Genomic DNA, 21554 nt, shown 5'->3' on the forward strand with positions numbered 1-21554 from the left:
CAGCCCAACGCCCCATCCAGCAACACAACACAGCCGATATGGAGACCTCTTATCTCCCTCCTGACTTCCTTATTTGGACAAGCAGCACTGTTATCAGCAATTATACACAGACACCCCTCATCTGGGCCTATATTTAGTATGTACTCACTGTTTCCTTGAATGAGGAGTTCAGCCAACGGTTTTTCACAACAGTTTGGATGGAGAGGGGAGGATTTTCCAGGTCTTCTAATGAATCGATCACAATGAAGTCCAGGAAGACGTCATAGAAGTTCATGTGTCTGACCTGCGGGTGCGTCACACATGGGCAGTGTTTTTTTTTACAAGGGTGTTTACATTTATTAAATACATTTCAGATTAAAGAAAAAAGTATCCCTCAATGTACAGGAGTTTAAATCAATGTCAACAGAAAAACTGCGCTCCACAACACCAGAAAAAAAAGATAAAATAAGGTCTATCTAGAACTTAGTCCAGTCTAAATGTAAAGGGAACCTTAACTGAGAGGGATATGGATGTTTCCTTTTAAACTATACCAGTTGCCTGGTTTCCTGCTGATCTCTTTGGCTGCAGTAGTGGCTGAATCACACACCTGAAACAAGCATGCAGCTAATCCAGTCTGACTTCAGTCACAGCACCTGATCTGCATGCTTGTTGAGGAGCGGTCACTAAAAGTATTAGGGACACAGGATCAGCAGGAGAGTCAGGCAACTGGTATTATTTTAAAAGGAAAAATCCATCTCCTTCTCAGTTTAGGTTTCCTTTAAAGGACAACAGACGCGAAAGAGATATGGAGGCTGCCATATTTACAGTATTTCCTTTTAAGCAATACCAGTTGCCTGGCTATCCTGCTGATTCTCTGCCTCTAATACTTTTAGCCACAGACCCTGAACAAGCATGCAGCAGATCAGGTGTTTCTGACATTATTGTCAGATCTGACAAGATTAGCCGCATGCTTGCTTGTTCCAGGTGTGTTATTCAGACACTACTACAGCCAAATAGATCAGCTGGGCTGCCAGGCACGTGGTATTGTTTAAAAGGAAATAAATATGGCAACTCCCATATGCCTCTTACTTCAGGTTCAATGTAACATAGCTGTCAAGAAAGGTGAAGTTGTATTGTATACAGTTCTTTTTCCATTCTCTCAGCAGTGCTCATTTGGTATAATGTTCCCTATAGAGAAGTGCAGTAGCCACTCTCCCCGCTAACCCACACATGACAATACAAAGCTTTGCACTGGAGCAGAAGATGGCTTGTTGTCATGTGGGTGGGCAGGGTGTGGCCAATGAGGATTTGTCCAGTAAAATGATTGGATGGTCTAAAAAGTGGAAATGGTTTAGCAGTCCACAGACAGCACTTATATTTGTGTTAAAGTGGATCTGAACTCTTGCACAGGTCAGAAGCAAAACAGAGAAATGCACCCTGTATGTATTTAGAGAGTTTAGCCTGTCTAATTCCCCCTCATCAGTGATTGATCACAACAGTAATTTGATCTCAGCTGTGTCAGCTAGCTGCCTCAGCAGAGCAGCTAATTTGTACACACAGGATGTTAACAACATGTCTGCTTCCATGAAGGCAGGAAGAACACACTGCAGATTTATTACAGGATTTGCATCAGCTGTAACAAAGGAATGCTTTTCTTTAAAGGTTATTATACTGTTGCTTATCTCTTAGAGCAGAGAGGAAGTTCTGAGTTCAGGTCCGCTTTAATAATGACCTGTAGGTGTCCCTGAAGTTGGCATCACACTTACCCCTCGGCTGAGCAGTTCTGCTTCGGTGTTTGGCCATTGTTCTGGACGCTCCAGGAAATGCATCATCTCATCGTAGGAGTCTTCAAATTTTTGGGGATTCTAAAAATAAAATCAGAAGCACATTGTGGCTAATGACAAACGGTCTTTTGCAACCAGCACACTGTTTTGGTCAACCTGTCTAGCTTTGCTACCAAGTTCCAGCTGGTTAATGTACATATTCATGGAAAAGAATGGGGTGAGCCCTGCTTAATGCCCTGGAGCATGTTTAATTAAAAAGATACAAGATACAAACTGCCACAAATCTTCTAGGTTAGGTCAAAAGTGCCACAAATCTTGGAAGTCCAACACTAACGACTTCATCACTTGCACTTGGGACAATCCAGGGCACGGATATCCTCAGGTCGGTCAGCTGTGGACAGTCCCGGGGGAGGGTAGATGCAGCCTACCTTAGGCATTTGACACTTGGTACATCTCAGACTAACATAGAAGAAAGAGAATGGTAGACAGACTTACCTTTCGAGCTCGGCTAAGAAGTGTAGATAAAAGTTTTCTACCAGTTTCTATAAGAAAATATCTGTTGTCAACATTTGAAAGGATCATCTGCAAACAAAAGAATAAGGAAATAATTTGCTCATTGCTGCTTTTCTTATACTAGTCAGAGAAACAAGTTCAGCAGAGATGTAACTACGAATCTATGAAAAATGGTCCCTTCCACAGAGCTACTCTGCCTGAAGTGGAAGTGGCAAAAATGTATTTTATTGCACAAAAGACAACACGTTTCGTGACCTACAATCCCACTTCCTCGGGACACTAACATGCCTGATAGTAGTAAGGAACTAGTTCAAGGCACCTCTATAGAGGCTCTATAAGCTATAGAGGCGCTCTGAACTAGTTCCTTACTACTGCACAATACATTTACTCATTCTTTACACACTGGGTGCCTCTCACCACCCTGTACAATTATCTGCCCACCCACTTGGAGAGAAGAGACTACCCCTGAGCTTTTAGGACAGAGGCACCACCAGTCTGGAGGTTACTCCATAAGACACGAGTGCGGGACGGGCATTCCCCACACGCCCGGAGAGTGGTTGCTTTATGACAACCCTGATTTGAGAGTACCTCTCTTTTTTTCGTTTTTAGCTTCTCAATTGTCCAAAAATACTACACCATATCGGGCTCCTGCTCTTCTTTTGTGTCTTTTTGTTGTCATTAAGGTTCCTTGATACACTTCCCAATTTTAACGTCTAACTCATGTCCCTAAGGTCCTGTATGGACTAGCTTTTTCACCAAGTCACAAACATTTACACAAGTGTGGTGACATGACTGGCAGAGTGATGAAGGTGTGTTTGGAAGTGCGATAAAGGTGTGGCTGGAGGAGTGATTAAGGAGAGGCTGGAGGAGAGATAACAACGTGACTGGAGGTGTGATGAAGGTGTGACTGGAGGAGAGATGAAGGTGTGACTGGAGGTGTGATGAAGGTGTGACTGGAGGTGTGATGAAGGTGTGACTGGAGGTGTGATGAAGGTGTGACTGGAGGTGTGATGAAGGTGTGACTGGAGGAGAGATGAAGGTGTGGCTGGAGGTGTGATAAAGGTGGGGCTGGAGGAGAGATGGTGTAGCTGGAGGTGTGATAAAGGTGGGGCTGGAAGCATGAGGAAGGTGGGGCTGGAGATGTGATAAAGGTGGGGCTGGAGGTGTGATGCAGGTGTGACTGGAGGAGAGATGAATGTGTGACTGGAAGAGAGATGAAGGTGTGGCTGGAGGTGTGATGAAGGTGTGGCTGGAGGTGTGATGAAGGTGTGGCTGGAGGAGAGATGAAGGTGTGGCTGGAGGAGAGATGAAGGTGTGGCTGGAGTAGAGATGAAGGTGTGGCTGGAGTAGAGATGAAGGTGTAACTGGAAGAGAGATGAAGGTGTGGCTGGAGGAGAGATGAAGGTGTGGCTGGAGGTGTGACTGGAGGAGAGATGAATGTGTAACTGGAAGAGAGATGAAGGTGTGGCTGGAGGTGTGATGAAGGTGTGGCTGGAGGAGAGATGAAGGTGTGGCTGGAGGAGAGATGAAGGTGTGGCTGGAGGAGAGATGAAGGTGGGGCTGGAGGAGAGATGAAGGTGGGGCTGGAGGAGAGATGAAGGTGGGGCTGGAGGAGAGATGAAGGTGGGGCTGGAGGAGAGATGAAGGTGGGGCTGGAGGTGTGATAAAGGTGGGGCTGGAAGCATGACAAAGGTGTGGCTGGAGGTGTGATGAAGGTGTGACTGGAGGAGACATGAATGTGTAACTGGAAGAGAGATGAAGGTGTGGCTGGAGGAGAGATGAAGGTGTGGCTGGAGGTGTGATAAAGGTGTGACTGGAGGAGAGATGAAGGTGTGGCTGGAGGTGTGATGAAGGTGTGACTGGAGGAGAGATGAATGTGTAACTGGAAGAGAGATGAAGGTGTGGCTGGAGGTGTGATGAAGGTGTGGCTGGAGGAGAGATGAAGGTGTGGCTGGAGTAGAGATGAAGGTGTGGCTGGAGTAGAGATGAAGGTGTGGCTGGAGTAGAGATGAAGGTGTGGCTGGAGTAGAGATGAAGGTGTGGCTGGAGGAGAGATGAAGGTGTGGCTGGAGGAGAGATGAAGGTGTGGCTGGAGGAGAGATGAAGGTGTGGCTGGAGGTGTGATGAAGGTGTGACTGGAGGAGAGATGAATGTGTAACTGGAAGAGAGATGAAGGTGTGGCTGGAGGTGTGATGAAGGTGTGGCTGGAGGAGAGATGAAGGTGTGGCTGGAGTAGAGATGAAGGTGTGGCTGGAGTAGAGATGAAGGTGTGGCTGGAGTAGAGATGAAGGTGTGGCTGGAGTAGAGATGAAGGTGTGGCAGGGACATGTCTTTTGCCCAGCTATGTCTACAGCTGGGAGGATGTGTATGGTTGGTGGAGATGGCAGTTTACCTGGAAGGCTTGACGGATGCAGTGCAGCTTTGCAAGGAAGTCACTGTCCCCTCCACATTCCAGCATCTCTGTCCTGCACAAATGACACGAGTTACTCTCAAGATTTATAAACAGGTCATGAAAATGTCCCTTCCTGTTCTCTCTCTGTTTACAGCTCAGAACATGTAGATACAGTATTGGGGACAGCCAATTAGCACACCCAGAGCAAATCATGCAAACATAAGACACCTGGAATAGAGCTACAGAGGTTCCTAATGCCATCCTCCTCCTGGCGGCAATGCTCTTCATCCAAACAGAATATGGATTCACACCCCTGGAACAAGTATGAAGGTCAGACGGCTCAGAACAGCTGATTCGTATACATGCTCCAGGGGATGGCTGTAGGATACTTGTCAAAGGATTAGCAACGCAGCCAGGCAACTAGCTTGTTTTAAAGAGCCATGATTGGCATCCATGGTTTGCTGTCTAAGGATAAGCATACTTTACCTGGGGCTCCTTCCAGACCCCTGTAATCCGTCCGCTCCCTTATGTCCTCCCGGTCCAGTCAATTGTGCCACTGTCATCCCTGTTAAAGTCCACGATTTGTCTCAGTTGCAGACTACTGCGCATGCATGGCCCTGGCCACAGTAGTGCGATGGAGGAGGCGCATGGCCCAAAACAGCGCATGTGCCGTAGCCTACAACTCAAAAGGTTTGCAGACTTTACAGCAGAACAGTGAATCGGACCAGGAGGACATAACGGGAGTGGACAGACTACAGGGGCTGGAGGAAGCCCTAGGTAAGTAAATATCACCTTGTTCCTTTCATCTCACGTGAACCTGAGATGAAAATATAGTGATGAGATAAACAATTGTATTTATCCTCTTACTCCTAAAAATGATGTTTGTAGGTAACCCACGGTTTTATTTTATATGTAAACATTTGCAAATTGAATGTTTTATTGTCTCTGCTTAATGGCAGCGGATGTAGTGTCCCAGAGTTAAAATACATGAACTATTGACCTTTTCTCTCTCTCCCCCCTGTATTCAGAAGTAGTATTCAGCCAGGAAAACTTTTATGGCTGCAATTTGCTTATCAGTGATGCTTACTATATTACCGACAAGGTACTGACAAGACAGAAGCTGTCACTTGCATGCCTGAAAATTAACGGCAGCAAAATAAACTATAATAGGGCAACACCAGTCATGTAAAAGTGCACCCAGCACCGTACAAAGAAAGAGGCTTAACAGCCACTGACAAACCGCATTATAAAGTTGTCATTGAGACAATCCAACCATCAATCAGAGTGCCAATCAGACTCTCCAGCCGTCACTTCAGTAGATACAGACATTTATGTCACAGCGAGATAGTGGTGAATAAAATAGATCGTGCATACATCTAATTGCAGGCTCTTTTGATTCCATATAGTTAAAATCCTAGTTAAGTTTAGAAACTGATAAACAAACTAAAAAACTGAGGCCCAATGCACACCAAAACCATTAGCAGATCAACAAAACGCTAGCGGTTTTTGGTGCGGATTGCGAGATTTGGCCCAGTGCACACCGACGGCCGCATCCGCCTGTTAATCCGCTTGGCTATTGTATTTCAATGGGCTGGTGCACACCGGCGGTTTGAGGTTTTTAGCAAACCGCAAACGTGCAGCAGGAAGCACTTTTGTGGTTTGCTAAAAACCTCAAACCGCCGGTGTGCACCAGCCCATTCAAATACATTAGCCAAGCGGATTTTCAGGCGGATGCGGATCCGCTCGGTGTGCACTGGGCCTTACATTCAGGTTCCCGTATTACAGGGTACCCTACCAGTAGAAAGTGCTCAAAGTATGATATCAGGTGCTGCTGGTTTCCAAGCCGACCGGTTTCGCAACACAGCCTCATCTGGGATTTTAACAACACAGAATAAGTACGTTAAATATATATCTTACATTTATTTTATCGAATTAATCTATATAATAAGGATATTGGGGCTTATCGAGATGGCCGATTGGAGGCAGATCACCGCTATCTGACTGTGATGTAAAGACCTGTATCTATTGAAATGACGGTCACAACCTTAAAATATGGGTAGTCAGTGGCTGGTAAGCCTCTTCCTTTGTACAGTGCTGGGAACATTTTTATAACAATTGGACACTGAGGTGTTTTGGGAGTGTTTACCCGAGTGCTGATTATATTGCCATTACCTGTGTGCTGATTATATTGCCATTACCCGAGTGCTGATTATATTGCCATTACCCGAGTGCTGATTATATTGCCATTACCCGAGTGCTGATTATATTGCCATTACCCGAGTGCTGATTATATTGCCATTACCCGAGTGCTGATTATATTGCCATTACCCGAGTGCTGATTATATTGCCATTACCCGAGTGCTGATTATATTGCCATTACCCGAGTGCTGATTATATTGCCATTACCCGAGTGCTGATTATATTGCCATTACCCGAGTGCTGATTATATTGCCATTACCCGAGTGCTGATTATATTGCCCTTACCCGAGTGCTGATTATATTGCCCTTACCCGAGTGCTGATTATACTGCCCTTACCCGAGTGCTGATTATATTGCCCTTACCCGAGTGCTGATTATATTGCCCTTACCCGAGTGCTGATTATATTGCCCTTACCCGAGTGCTGATTATATTGCCCTTACCCGAGTGCTGATTATATTGCCATTACCCGAGTGCTGATTATATTGCCCTTACCCGAGTGCTGATTATATTGCCCTTACCCGAGTGCTGATTATATTGCCATTACCCGAGTGCTGATTATACTGCCCTTACCCGAGTGCTGATTATACTGCCCTTACCCGAGTGCTGATTATACTGCCCTTACCCGAGTGCTGATTATATTGACCTTACCTGAGTGCTGATTATATTGCCCTTACCTGAGTGCTGATTATATTGCCCTTACCTGAGTGCTGATTATATTGCCCTTACCTGAGTGCTGATTATATTGCCCTTACCTGAGTGCTGATTATATTGCCCTTACCTGAGTGCTGATTATATTGCCATTACCCGTGTGCTGATTATATTGCCATTACCCGAGTGCTGATTATATTGCCATTACCCGAGTGCTGATTATATTGCCATTACCCGAGTGCTGATTATATTGCCATTACCCGAGTGCTGATTATATTGCCATTACCCGAGTGCTGATTATATTGCCATTACCCGAGTGCTGATTATATTGCCATTACCCGAGTGCTGATTATATTGCCATTACCCGAGTGCTGATTATATTGCCATTACCCGAGTGCTGATTATATTGCCATTACCTGAGTGCTGATTATATTGCCATTACCCGAGTGCTGATTATATTGCCATTACCCGAGTGCTGATTATATTGCCATTACCCGAGTGCTGATTATATTGCCCTTACCCGAGTGCTGATTATATTGCCCTTACCCGAGTGCTGATTATACTGCCCTTACCCGAGTGCTGATTATATTGCCCTTACCCGAGTGCTGATTATATTGCCCTTACCCGAGTGCTGATTATACTGCCCTTACCCGAGTGCTGATTATATTGCCCTTACCCGAGTGCTGATTATATTGCCCTTACCCGAGTGCTGATTATATTGCCCTTACCCGAGTGCTGATTATATTGCCATTACCCGAGTGCTGATTATATTGCCCTTACCCGAGTGCTGATTATATTGCCCTTACCCGAGTGCTGATTATACTGCCCTTACCTGAGTGCTGATTATACTGCCCTTACCCGAGTGCTGATTATACTGCCCTTACCTGAGTGCTGATTATACTGCCCTTACCTGAGTGCTGATTATATTGCCCTTACCCGAGTGCTGATTATATTGACCTTACCTGAGTGCTGATTATATTGACCTTACCTGAGTGCTGATTATATTGCCCTTACCTGAGTGCTGATTATATTGCCCTTACCTGAGTGCTGATTATATTGCCCTTACCTGAGTGCTGATTATATTGCCCTTACCTGAGTGCTGATTATATTGCCCTTACCTGAGTGCTGATTATATTGCCCTTACCTGAGTGCTGATTATATTGCTCTTACCTGAGTGCTGATTATACTGCCCTTACCCGATTGCTGATTATATTGCCCTTACCTGAGTGCTGATTATACTGCCTTTACCCGATTGCTGATTATATTGCCCTTACCTGAGTGCTGATTATATTGCCCTTACCTGAGTGCTGATTATATTGCTCTTACCTGAGTGCTGATTATACTGCCCTTACCCGATTGCTGATTATATTGCCCTTACCCGATTGCTGATTATATTGCCCTTACCCGATTGCTGATTATATTGCCCTTACCTGAGTGCTGATTATATTGCCCTTACCTGAGTGCTGATTATATTGCCCTTACCTGAGTGCTGATTATATTGCTCTTACCTGAGTGCTGATTATACTGCCCTTACCCGATTGCTGATTATATTGCCCTTACCCGATTGCTGATTATATTGCCCTTACCCGATTGCTGATTATATTGCCCTTACCTGAGTGCTGATTATATTGCCCTTACCTGAGTGCTGATTATACTGCCCTTACCCGAGTGCTGATTATACTGCCCTTACCCGATTGCTGATTATATTGCCCTTACCCGATTGCTGATTATATTGCCCTTACCCGATTGCTGATTATATTGCCCTTACCTGAGTGCTGATTATATTGCCCTTACCTGAGTGCTGATTATATTGCCCTTACCCGATTGTTGATTATATTGCCCTTACCTGAGTGCTGATTATATTGCTCTTACCTGAGTGCTGATTATACTGCCCTTACCCGATTGCTGATTATATTGCCCTTACCCGAGTGCTGATTATATTGCCCTTACCCGAGTGCTGATTATATTGACCTTACCTGAGTGCTGATTATATTGCCCTTACCTGAGTGCTGATTATATTGCCCTTACCCGAGTGCTGATTATATTGACCTTACCTGAGTGCTGATTATATTGCTCTTACCTGAGTGCTGATTATATTGCCCTTACCCGAGTGCTGATTATATTGCCCTTACCTGAGTGCTGATTATATTGCCCTTACCTGAGTGCTGATTATATTGCTCTTACCTGAGTGCTGATTATACTGCCCTTACCCGATTGCTGATTATATTGCCCTTACCTGAGTGCTGATTATACTGCCTTTACCCGATTGCTGATTATATTGCCCTTACCTGAGTGCTGATTATATTGCCCTTACCTGAGTGCTGATTATATTGCTCTTACCTGAGTGCTGATTATACTGCCCTTACCCGATTGCTGATTATATTGCCCTTACCCGATTGCTGATTATATTGCCCTTACCTGAGTGCTGATTATACTGCCCTTACCCGATTGCTGATTATATTGCCCTTACCTGAGTGCTGATTATATTGCCCTTACCCGATTGTTGATTATATTGCCCTTACCTGAGTGCTGATTATATTGCTCTTACCTGAGTGCTGATTATACTGCCCTTACCCGATTGCTGATTATATTGCCCTTACCCGAGTGCTGATTATATTGCCCTTACCTGAGTGCTGATTATATTGCTCTTACCTGAGTGCTGATTATACTGCCCTTACCCGAGTGCTGATTATATTGACCTTACCTGAGTGCTGATTATATTGCCCTTACCTGAGTGCTGATTATATTGACCTTACCTGAGTGCTGATTATACTGCCCTTACCCGATTGCTGATTATACTGCCCTTACCTGAGTGCCCTGCAGGTAATTTCCCCCTCTTCTGCAAGGCTCATTGCTTCTTCATACAGAGGACACTGGTAAAGGGACTGCAGGCCATTCCCTCTTATATCTCTTCTCTCAGAAAGCTGTAAGACACGGTACAGACAGAATGGTTAGCAGGTAGACAATCTCATGTAGCTATATGAACGTCTACAATCAACAGTCATCCATTGCCGACTTTTTTTCAACTATATAGACAATCCCAGTGATTTAGAAACTGAGGAAGTGGATGTTTCTCTACAAGACGTGTCGCCTGTCTTGTGCCTTCTAATAATAAAACTACTTGGCCTAATCTACCTATGTCCTTGCTGCAGATAAGTTGCTATTCCATGTTATTGTGCTTTGAATTATTTGATCGCTTTGAGTGCCTCTATACAAATTATAGGAGAGCCTGGACTTAAAGAGGAACTCCAGTGAAAATAATGTAATAAAAAAAAAAACTTCATTTTTACAATAATTATGTATAAATGATTTAGTCAGTGTTGGCTCATTGTAAAATCTTTTAAATCCCTGATTTACATTCTGGCATTTATCACATGGTGACATTTTTACTGCTGGCAGGTGATGTCCCTGCTTGCTTTTTTGGCAGTTGGAAACAGCTGTAAACAGTTATTTCCCACAATGCAACGAGGTGCACAGACAGGAAACTGCCAGAATTTCTTGTGGGAGGGGTTTCACCACAATATCAGTCATACAGAGTCCCCTGATGATCCGTTTGTGAAACGGAAAAGATTTCTCGTGGGAAAGGGGGTATCAGCTACTGATTGGGATGAAGTTCAATTCTTGGTCACGGTTTCTCTTTAAAAATAATATGGTATACAAGATTCACACATTTTGAATCAAATATATGATCCTAAATTTGGCCATAGTTGAAGCAGTGTATAAAAATTCTCATGCCTTGGTAATGGGTGCTGGTTTGGTTGGCACACCTGGCCATGGGTAGCTCAGGCGCTTGTTTTAGGGGATGTGGACGACCGAGTAGTATACCTTAGTATGATGGATCTCTGTGCTTGTCCAACACTTTTCTGATTATTACATTCACTGATAGACACCAACATCCCTAAAGATCCAAGGTTGTCGATTTTGCATTTAAACCACTTTAGGTTCTGGGCTTCTCCCCCTTAAGTTTCCTGACAATTTTTGCATTTCAGCTGTGTCGCTATTGACACAGCAATAACTTTTATACTACTTATGCCATCAAAGTGAAAATTTTAACTTGAAAACATTTGGTGTCCCTGGATGGAATATCTAACTACAGTGGTTTGCAAAAGTATTTGGCCCCCTTGAAGTTTTCCACATTTTGTCATATTACTGCCACAAACATGAATCGATTTTATTGGAATTCCACATGAAAGACCAACACAAAGTGGTGTACACGTAAGAAGTGGAACGAAAATCATACATGATTCCAAACATTTTTTACAAATAAATAACTGCAAAGTGGGGTGTGCGTAATTATTCAGCCCCCTTTGGTCTGAGTGCAGTCAGTTGCCCAAAGACATTGCCTGATGAGTGCTAATGACTAAATAGAGTGCACCTGTGTGTAATCTAATGTCAGTACAAATACAGCTGCTCTGTGACGGCCTCAGAGGTTGTCTAAGAGAATATTGGGAGCAACAACACCATGATGTCCAAAGAACACGACAGACAGGTCAGGGATAAAGTTATTGAGAAATTTAAAGCAGGCTTAGGCTACAAAAAGATTTCCAAAGCCTTGAACATCCCCCCGAGCACTGTTCAAGCGATCATTCAGAAATGGAAGGAGTATGGCACAACTGAAAACCTTCAAGACAAGGCCGTCCACCTAAACTCACAGGCCGAACAAGAAGAGCGCTGATCAGAAATGCAGTCAAGAGGCCTATGGTGACTCTGGACGAGCTGCAGAGATCTACAGCTCAGGTGGGGGAATCATCATGCTCTGGGGGTTTTTCTCTTCAGCAGGGACAGAGAAGCTGGTCAGAGTTGATGGGAAGATGGATGGAGCCAAATATATGGCAATCTTGGAAGAAAACCTCTTCAAGTCTGCAAAAGACTTGAGACTGGGGCGGAGGTTCACCTTCCAGCAGGACAACGACCCTAAACATAAAGCTAGGGCAACAATGGAATGGTTTAAAACAAGACATATCCATGTGTTAGAATGGCCCAGTCAAAGTCCAGATCTAAATACAATCAAGAATCTATGGCAAGATCTGAAAAATGCTGTTCACAAACGCTGGCCATCTAATCTGACTGAGATGGAGCTGTTTTGCAAAGAAGAATGGGCAAGGATTTCAGTCTCTAGATGTGCAAAGCTGGTAGAGACATACCCTAAAAGACTGGCAGCTGTAATTGCAGCAAAAGGTGGTTCTACAAAGTATTGACTCAGGGGGCCGAATATTTACGCACATCCCACTTTGCAGTTACTTATTTGTAAAAAATGTTTGGAATGATGTACGATTTTCGTTCCACTTCTCACATGTACACCACTTTGTATTGGTCTTTCACGTGGATTTCCAATAAAATTGATTCATGTTTGTGGCAATAATATGACAAAATGTGGAAAACTTCAAGGGGGCCGAATACTTTTGCAAACCACTGTAGTAGCCTCAGGTGTTGATGGAAGAGGCAGAGTGTAGTTGGTGTGGACCACGGTGGCGGTCTTATTCTTATATCCTTTTCTCTCGTTTCCCCTCTATCTCTTCCTTTGATGTCTTCTTTGGGTTCTCTAACACACTTTGTTTTGGGTTCGTAATTTTTGCTCACAAATGCCAAGAAGATGGGCGGAGGCTCTCCGGCTTTCTGAAAATGAACAGAGCTGACTGCCAGATATGTATGATGTTATACTAGTTTGGCTGATGTATGATGACGTTACTAAGAAATTGCTGGGTGATCACTGAGACTACGGTTGGGAAGAAGCTCCTGTAACAGTGACCCCGCTGATTAGGTTTCACATACCGTGATGCATTTAAAGGGGAAATGTACCAAAAAATAGCGGGAGGGGGGGGGGGGATAAATCAATACAATGCAAGTTAAAAAAATGTAATAAGTGAAATGTGAGAAGTTGGGAAATCAAGAAATTATTCATATTCGCCATGTAATTTGATTCACAACGAGCCTGCAGGTCATCATCTTTACTTCTGGCAGACAGGAAAAAAAGAACTAGACAGCACCATTTATAACCACACCCCCCTAACAGTGCGATAGGCTAAAAGTTTTTTTTTTTTTTTTATAGATATACATATGCACAGAGGAAGATACTGGTTGCTTGGTAGTTGGAAACAGTTATTTCCCACAATGCAACAAGGCTCACAGAAAGGAAACGGTGATAACATCACACTGTGGGAGAGATTTCACCATAATATCAGCCATACAGAGCCCTCTGATGATCTAATTGAGAAAAGGTAAAGATTTCTCATGGGAAAGGGGGTGTCAGCTACTGATTGGGATGAAGTTCAATCCTTGGTTACAGTTCCTCTTTAACTCTGCTCAATAAAATATTTGAAAGAAAATGTATGAGGGGATCCCGATAACAGTTTGTGTTATTTTCTTGAAAAGGAATTAAAAAAAAAAAAAAAAGGGATAAGAAACTGGAATAAAAGAAAATAATGCATATTCAAATTGATCAGAGTGCTGTTAAAGGCCAGCATTGGGTCACACAAAGCGGCACACCTCCCCTCATGTTCAGGCTAATCCCGCACATATAAAACAGGAACTGTAACAGGAAATGTCCCAGCGACGGACACAAAGACTGGATGTATCGGGCATTCACCCCACGTACTCCTATATATACTGACCCCACGCTCCAGCTTTATGATTGATGTCACTTCATAGGCCAGGAAAACAGCCTCTCTCTGCAATATTTATGTCTGTGGCCTAGAATCTCAGCCCCGCTACGCAGGCTCTTGGCTCAGATTCCTGAACAACATATCAGCATCTGAAGTTTACATTAACGACTTTATGCTAATAACCTGTCAAATCAAAGCACGCATATTCTCCCTGTATATACAATAACCGCGCTGAACGCTAAACCAGATGGAAAATTGTTTTCGCTAACATAAGCAGGCTTAAAGGGGTCCTGTCATGTCAGCATACGTGACCAAACTAAGAATGGTGAAAAGCTTAGGGTGCCTTCAAATAGCGGTGATGATTTCGAAAATTGATCTAAAGCTTAATACTTGTCTGACAACCAGGAAGATGGATCGCATCGTAGTCCCTCAATGACGACGCATGCGGATTCGCATAGCCAATACAGGTGGATGGCCCCGTTTCTGTGCGGGAGAAATCTGCACGGAAGAGCCCTCAGAATTCGCACCCCGCTATGCGAATCGCCGCAAATGTATTTAATAGGGAAATCGCACACGGTTTTGGCATGTGTATTTTACCGCGATTTCGCATGCGATTTCGCATAGGAACTAATGTTAAATCACACAGGCAGTGACATGGTTAAAATCGCATCAATACTAACCTATGCGAAATCGCGGTAAAATACGCATGCAGAATCGCACCTACATGCGACTTCGTCAGCGGGGAATCAGCGGCGATTCCACACCGCCAAGTGGAAACGGGCCCTTAGTCATTGGTATCACGTTTGACAACTGAATTTACTGCAGAAAAATACGCCCACATGAATGCTTATTTTCAAAACGGACATGCAAATCGCATGGAACGCAAGTCAATGGAAGTGCAAGTTTTTGCATTCCAAATTTGAAGATTTGCATAAGAGTGTGAAGCTAATTACATACAAAAACCTAAATGTGAAAATTTGCATAAAAAAAAAAAAAAAAAAAAAAAAAAATCAGATGCAAAAGCAAAACGCAGTATTGCAAATACTAGACAAAAAGGCTCTGGAGCCCTAGCTGTACCCTGAACAAATACAGAAACAAAGTCTGACGTAGGCTTCATAGCCGAAAGATGACTCCTTTACTTCTAAAGCTGGCCACTAACGGTCCAATTTCTAGCGAAAAATCGTTCAAGCGATCAGAAATTCTGATCAGACGAAAAATCGTTCACTACACCATCAACTAACCAATCATTGCTTCCTATCTATCACGACCACCAAGAAGATCCAAATTTTCATTCGACGAAAATTACTCGTTCATAATCGATTGTGTCCACCAATGGAGATTATTTACAACCAATCAGATCAGAATTTCTGATCGCTCGAACGATTTTTCACTAGAAATTGGACCGTTAGTGGCCAGCTTCAGTTGGCCAATAAATGGGAGCATCCTGATTAAAAACTTCTTGCTTTTAGGCCTCTTTTCCACGGACTGTTGATAGGCAGTGAAATGCCTCTGCAACTGCTCGCTGCTGCCTGGCAACTGCTCGCTGCTGCCTGGCAACTGCTCGCTGCTGCCTGGCAACTGCTTGCTGAGCACACAGGTCTACAGTCCATGGAAAAGAGGCCTTACTGATGGCTAACACGGTACAACAATCTATTGCTTAACCACTTCAGGACCACAGGCTTACACCCCCCTAGTGACCAGGCCATTTTTCACAATAGAGGGCTGTGCAGCTTTGTCAGCGTGCTGCACAGCCCTACAACTAAGCACACAAATGAATTTTTCCTCCTTTTCTTGTCCTTAATAGGACACTCTTTAGGAGGTCTCTGATCGCTGATGCGATCTTTGTTTGTTTGTTTTTTTATTAAAAAAAGAGAGGCTTTTCCCTTCCTCCTTCCTCTCCCTCCCCCCTTTGCCATCCTAAATCGCCATAGGACGGTGATTGGCTCTCTTCCCCGCCTGTCATAACTATCAACCTATGAGAGGGAACGCATTAGGAGCCACCCTGAGGGAAAGCCGAGTGTCCCGTGTACAGCGTTGCAGGAGATCACAGCGCTGTACAAATGTAAACAAAGGGCATTTTTTCCCCGTTTCGGCTGAAAACGATCGCGGCTAGCAGGCTGCCGATCGGCGTTAGGCGATCCTGGGGCTTATTGGCATGACGCGGTAGTTATGGGAGGATAAATACTCTTCGGAAACACTAAGGACTGAGAGTAGGAACATGCTAGGCAGAATTGCATATGTGTTTTCCACTATGTGCTATGGAAAACGCATATGCAATGCTGCCTAGTTTGTTCCTACCCTGACTGGTTTGGTGAATACAGGAGGAGGGTGGAGGCACAGTGCACACGTGAGGGGGGAGTTACTCCCAAGTTCTGCTGGGTGCCTGACTTATTTAAGCCCCCCCCCCCCCCCCTAAACCAACCAGGTTGTCTTTGAGACTGTGGAGGAAACCGGAGCATCTAGAGAAATCCCACATTAATACAGGGAGAACATACAAGCTCTGTGCAGATAGTGCCCTGACCATGATCCCAACCTGACTCTAGTGCTGCAAAGTTGTAAGTGGCAGCCAGCTAGTGACCATGCATAAAGCCCCACTCCACGCGCAACTCTGCCTAGATCTGTGTACGCGTCTAGCTGTAGAGCTTGCCTTTTTATTAGCGGATGCCAAATAAGTCCTATTTACCTGGTTAGTAACCCAGACACTGTTCACTTCCTGTCCCACAGACTAAATGCCACAGGCTGCAATCTTTACAGAACATTTAGTCTGTGCCACACCCCTTCATAATGAGAACAGTACAATATCAGAATATAAGCGGCGGCCCCACCCACAGAGTCTGAAATGGATTCTCTCAGCTCACCAGAATCCTCTTTTCACACCAAAGAAGGTAACAGCTTAGTCCTCCGATTACTCATCTATTAGATGGTATTTTCATACACACGAATGGTAATGGGCTCTAACATGTCTATTTGTATGAATCCTGTATTTACTAACTAATGAAAATTTAAACAAATGAAGGAGGCCCCAGGGACATCAGTCAGTCTGCGCCACGCTGGATGTCTGCCTAGGAGGTATCTGGAGAGCATCAGCCACCCAGTAACAGCTGAATTGCTCAGCAAATGCTTTCTCTAAAAATTCCTAGAAATCCAGAGAGTGGAAGGAAGGGAGCGGATGTGAAGGGTCGCGTTTCACGCTTGTCCTATATACATTTTACAGCATTGTTAGTCTGGCAGTACGGGCCATTCTTATTAGGAGACAGACATTGGGGAGATGCCGATAAAGGGCAGAGCTGGGAAACTATAGAGAAACCCCAACTACATTCCAAAATACTCCGGAACTCATTGTTATATTATGTGCTTCAGATACATCTGATCAACAGAACCTGAGATGGAGGTGGGGGAAAACTCATAAATACCTGGGGATTCTTCCAGTCCCTTTTAGACCTTTGGCTCCATTGCCGTCCTCCCGGGCCACCTCAATCTGCCGTTTGGGTCCTCTGAAGTTTCTCTGGTCGGGGTGTACTGCGCGGCTCAGCCATGTGCCCACCCCCCCCATGCCGGGAGCAATATACGCAGTATTGCGCAGAACACTCCTGGTGACGGGCGCGCCAATGGTGGCGAAAGCGCAGCTAACCTGGCCCTGACTGGAGAAACTTCAGACGACCCTAGAGGTGGATCGAGGCGGCCCAGGAGGACGGTGAGGGAGCCAAAGGTCTGAAGGGGGCTGGAGGAAGCTCAAAGTATGTATGAATTTTTCCCCCACCCCCATCTCAGGTACACTTTAAAGCAGGGGTCAGGAACCTATTTGGCTGAAAGAGCCATAAACTCCACATATTTTAAAATGTATTTCCATGAGAGCCATACCACATGTTTCAAACTGGTACAGTGTGCATGCGCAGCAGAGGACTCACATCCCTGTTGACATGGTGTCAGACACGTCTTCAGCTTCTATTCGGTTTCAGCAACATCAGCAATTTCCTCAAGAGCCAGACAGGAGAAATATCAACTAACAGCTTGTACAATTAGCTAGCTGACTTGGAAATTGATTCACTTTGTAAGAGATCCCCGGACTTTGGCCCAATAGGCTGCTTGTCAAGTGACAGACAGCTTATTGGGCAAATCAAAGTGCAGGGATCTCGTCCTACAAAGTCACTGGACCCGACAGGGTCCAGAGTGGGACAATTGGACCGGCCGTTAGTTTTGGGGGTGTGTGAGTAAGTTAGTAGTGCATGCTACAGCAGTAGCATGCCTACTTTGAAAATGTTACTTGTGCTGCCACACTAAGCTGTGCAGCTTGAGCAGTGTAGCTTGGTGAATCAACCCCTACTGATTTGATTGTGAGCCAGATGTAGTCATCAAAAGAGCCACATCTGGCTTCCGAGTCATAGGTTCCCTACCCCTGCTTTAAAGCTGCATTAAAGGTCAAAAGCCAAATACTTACCTAAGAAGAGGGAAGCCCTTGGTTCCTGTTGAGGCTTCCTACGTTGTCCTCCAGTCCACCATTGCCGAGCCCCCTAAGGAATCAGGCAAGCTCTTGTCTTGATTCCAAACTCGGACCGAGCTCCTCTTTAAGCATGAGCGCGGGCGCACCTGTGCAGTAAGCCGGAGCTGCTCATGGATGAAGTGGAGCACGTTTTCGATGTGCAGGAGGGTCCTGAGCAGCAGGAGGTCTGGAGGACAGACCTCGGGTTTTCTTTAAAGGCCCTTTTCCACTAGCAATCGCTAGTGTTTGTGCTAAACACTAGCGATTGCGCTTCAGAAAAGTCCTAATTTTTCCCGGAGATTGCGATTTTGCTATGCACTGCATAGCATAGCAAGATCGTGGCAAAAATCGATCTACGGCGTGATCGTGCTTTTGTAAAAATCACATCGCGCTAGTGGAAATAACCTACCGCGATTCCTATGTTATTTAGTAAACCCTAGCAATTTTAAAAATCGCTAGTGATTTGCGATTTTGTGATTCAGAAATCGCAATAGTCTGTAGTGGAAAAGGGCCCTAAGGCTTTTAAAGATTCTACTGCTATTCAGCTTTACTTAGCTTGACACAAGAGGACTCTGTGGGCAGACGTTACACACCTCAGGTCTACCAAGTGGACCAATATAAAAAAAACAACTGTAAAACTTTAAAGGGAACCTTAACTGAAGTTAAAAGCAAGTGTTTCACTTACCTGGGGCTTTGACCAGCCCCCCCCCCCCCCCGCAGCCTTCCTGTGTGCATGCGCAGACCGCTTTTGCGGATGGGAATGCGAGCGAGCAAAGCTACGCGTGGCGAGGGCTGCGCAGGCGCAGTGGTCTGCCAACTCCCAGATGTAAAACAAAACTAAGCTGCGCCGGGAGAACAGATGATCGTAGAGGACTGGCGTGGGCGCAGGTCGAAGCCACAGGTAACTGAATCTCTTGCTTTTAACTTCATTTAAGGTTCCCTTTAAAATATACAAGTATAAGATGTATATTTGTCCCATAATAAAATGCACTGTAATTAAAGTGGACCTGAACTCTTGCACAGGACACAAGGAAAACATAACAGAAATGCACCCTGTGTGTATTTAAAGAGTTTAGCCTATGCAATCCCACTCATTTGTGTCTTATCATTAGTTGTAATTTGATCCCCCCCGTCACATGACAGCCTATGGCAGATAAACATAAGCCCATTTGATAGCACAGGCTGTAAACAATATGTCTGCTTCCATGAATCAGGAAGTAGAAACTGTGCAGATTTAGGGTTTGTAACAGCTGTAACAAAGAAATGTTTTCTGTTTAAAGGTTATTATGCTGTTGTGTATCTTTTAGTGCGGAGAGGAGTTTTGGGTTCAGGTCCACTTTAAATTTGTTTCCCAATGTTGCAGTCATTTACAGAAGGTATAATTAATGTAACAACTCTTGCCAACAGGTTTTGGACTAGTCCATCCCTTCATGGGGGAATTTCAGTATTGACTTCATATTTAAAATGGGCGGTACAGTAGCAGGCAAGTGGGCACACAGGTGGGCGGCATACTTAAATAGATTCTTGACACTGAATGCTTTTAATGAGATTAACAAACATTTTGAGAATCCCCATGAGGAGATGAACTATCCCACATACATATACTAGGTTTATAAGTATAAACCCAGGCCACTACTTTGAACACCTTCACCCCTGTATAACTCCTCTGGTGCCCCCCCCCCCCCCCCCCATACAGTATACCTAGTGTAATGTTCCCCCATACAACGTATCTGGCGCCTAGTGGTCCGTTCCTCATACAGCGTACCTGGTGCCTAGTGGTCCCGCCCCCCTCCCTCATACAGCATACCAGGTGCCTAGCGGTCCTGCCCTCCCCTCATACAGCGTACCTGGTGCCTAGTGGTTCTGCCTTCCCTCATACAGTGTACCTTGTGTCTAGTGGTCCCGCCTTCCTCCCTCATACAGCATACCTGGTGCCTAGTGGTTCTGCCTTCCCTCATACAGTGTACTTTGTGTCTAGTGGTCCCCCGCTTCCCTCCCTCATACAGCATACCTGGTGCCTAGTGGTCCTGCCTGCCTCCCTCATACAGCGTACCTGGTGTCTACTGGCCCCTCCCCCCGTACAGCATACCTGGTGTCTAGAGGTCCCCCTCCCCCATAGTGTTTGCAGTTCACGCTCTACTTCCCTGTTAAAAGGAAGCAGAGAGCGGGCTACAAACATTAGATACCAGAGAACACGCTATAGCAAAGGGACCACTAGATACCAGGGAATACGCTACGGGAGAGGGAGGGCAGCCACTAGATACCAGGGAACACACTATGGGAGAGGGAGGGGGGGAGCACCTATAACAACAACATAAAAGAGCAGTCTCTGTCACTGCAAAAAAAAAAAAAAAAATACACTAGCTTTCCTCTACAATTATTACTTTAGATTACAAAAAAAAGAAGACTTGTTTACCTCTGCAGCTGATGCAAAAGAGTCTGTGGAAGCGATGCTTTCAGTGTCTCTGGTGCAAAAATCATCTCCATTGTCCAGGACTGTGACATCTGTCTCTTTATCTGCAACAAAGATGATATGTTTACAGTCTGGCAATTTAGAGTATAATCTGTGAGCGTCTTAACTCTAGAAGATTGGCTAAAGGTGGCCACACACCATACAATTTTTTAAATATGTGTTCAATTTAAGAATTGCAATACATTTTTCTGACTGATTGTAACATTTCAAAAATATGACCAATGTACCACACACGTATGTTAAATTTTTCCCCAATTATGCTAAAAAATTATTAAACACTGACAAAATTGCTAGGGTGTGTATATTAATAAATTGACAATCCAACACACACCATACAATCTTTAGAAAGATTGAAGAAAAATATCTGGCATTCTGGATTGATGAAAATCGATGAAAACGAGAAATCTGATCGGATTTTTCAGTCGAATGAAAAAAAAAAACTTTCGATTTTTTTTCGGGAGATCCGATCGTTTTTATCGAATC

The 21554-nt window shown here is 44.6% G+C and overlaps 1 protein-coding gene across 3 annotated transcripts in view; it reads right to left on the reverse strand.

Annotated features, from left to right (window-relative positions):
- Nucleotides 1–21554, reverse strand: part of MIGA1 (mitoguardin 1) — a 95169-nt gene that overhangs the window by 27171 nt on the left and 46444 nt on the right. For all 3 annotated transcript variants that reach the window (XM_068242468.1, XM_068242466.1, XM_068242467.1), the window contains exons 8-13: nt 21015–21115; nt 10325–10440; nt 4669–4741; nt 2259–2345; nt 1746–1844; nt 149–283 (exon numbers count right to left, since the gene is read on the reverse strand). In XM_068242468.1, the coding sequence (XP_068098569.1) occupies nt 149–283; nt 1746–1844; nt 2259–2345; nt 4669–4741; nt 10325–10440; nt 21015–21115 (611 nt within the window). The remainder of the gene's footprint in view (nt 1–148; nt 284–1745; nt 1845–2258; nt 2346–4668; nt 4742–10324; nt 10441–21014; nt 21116–21554) is intronic.

This window comes from Hyperolius riggenbachi, chromosome 6 (genome assembly GCF_040937935.1).
Source record: "Hyperolius riggenbachi isolate aHypRig1 chromosome 6, aHypRig1.pri, whole genome shotgun sequence".
NCBI lineage: Eukaryota > Metazoa > Chordata > Amphibia > Anura > Hyperoliidae > Hyperolius > Hyperolius riggenbachi.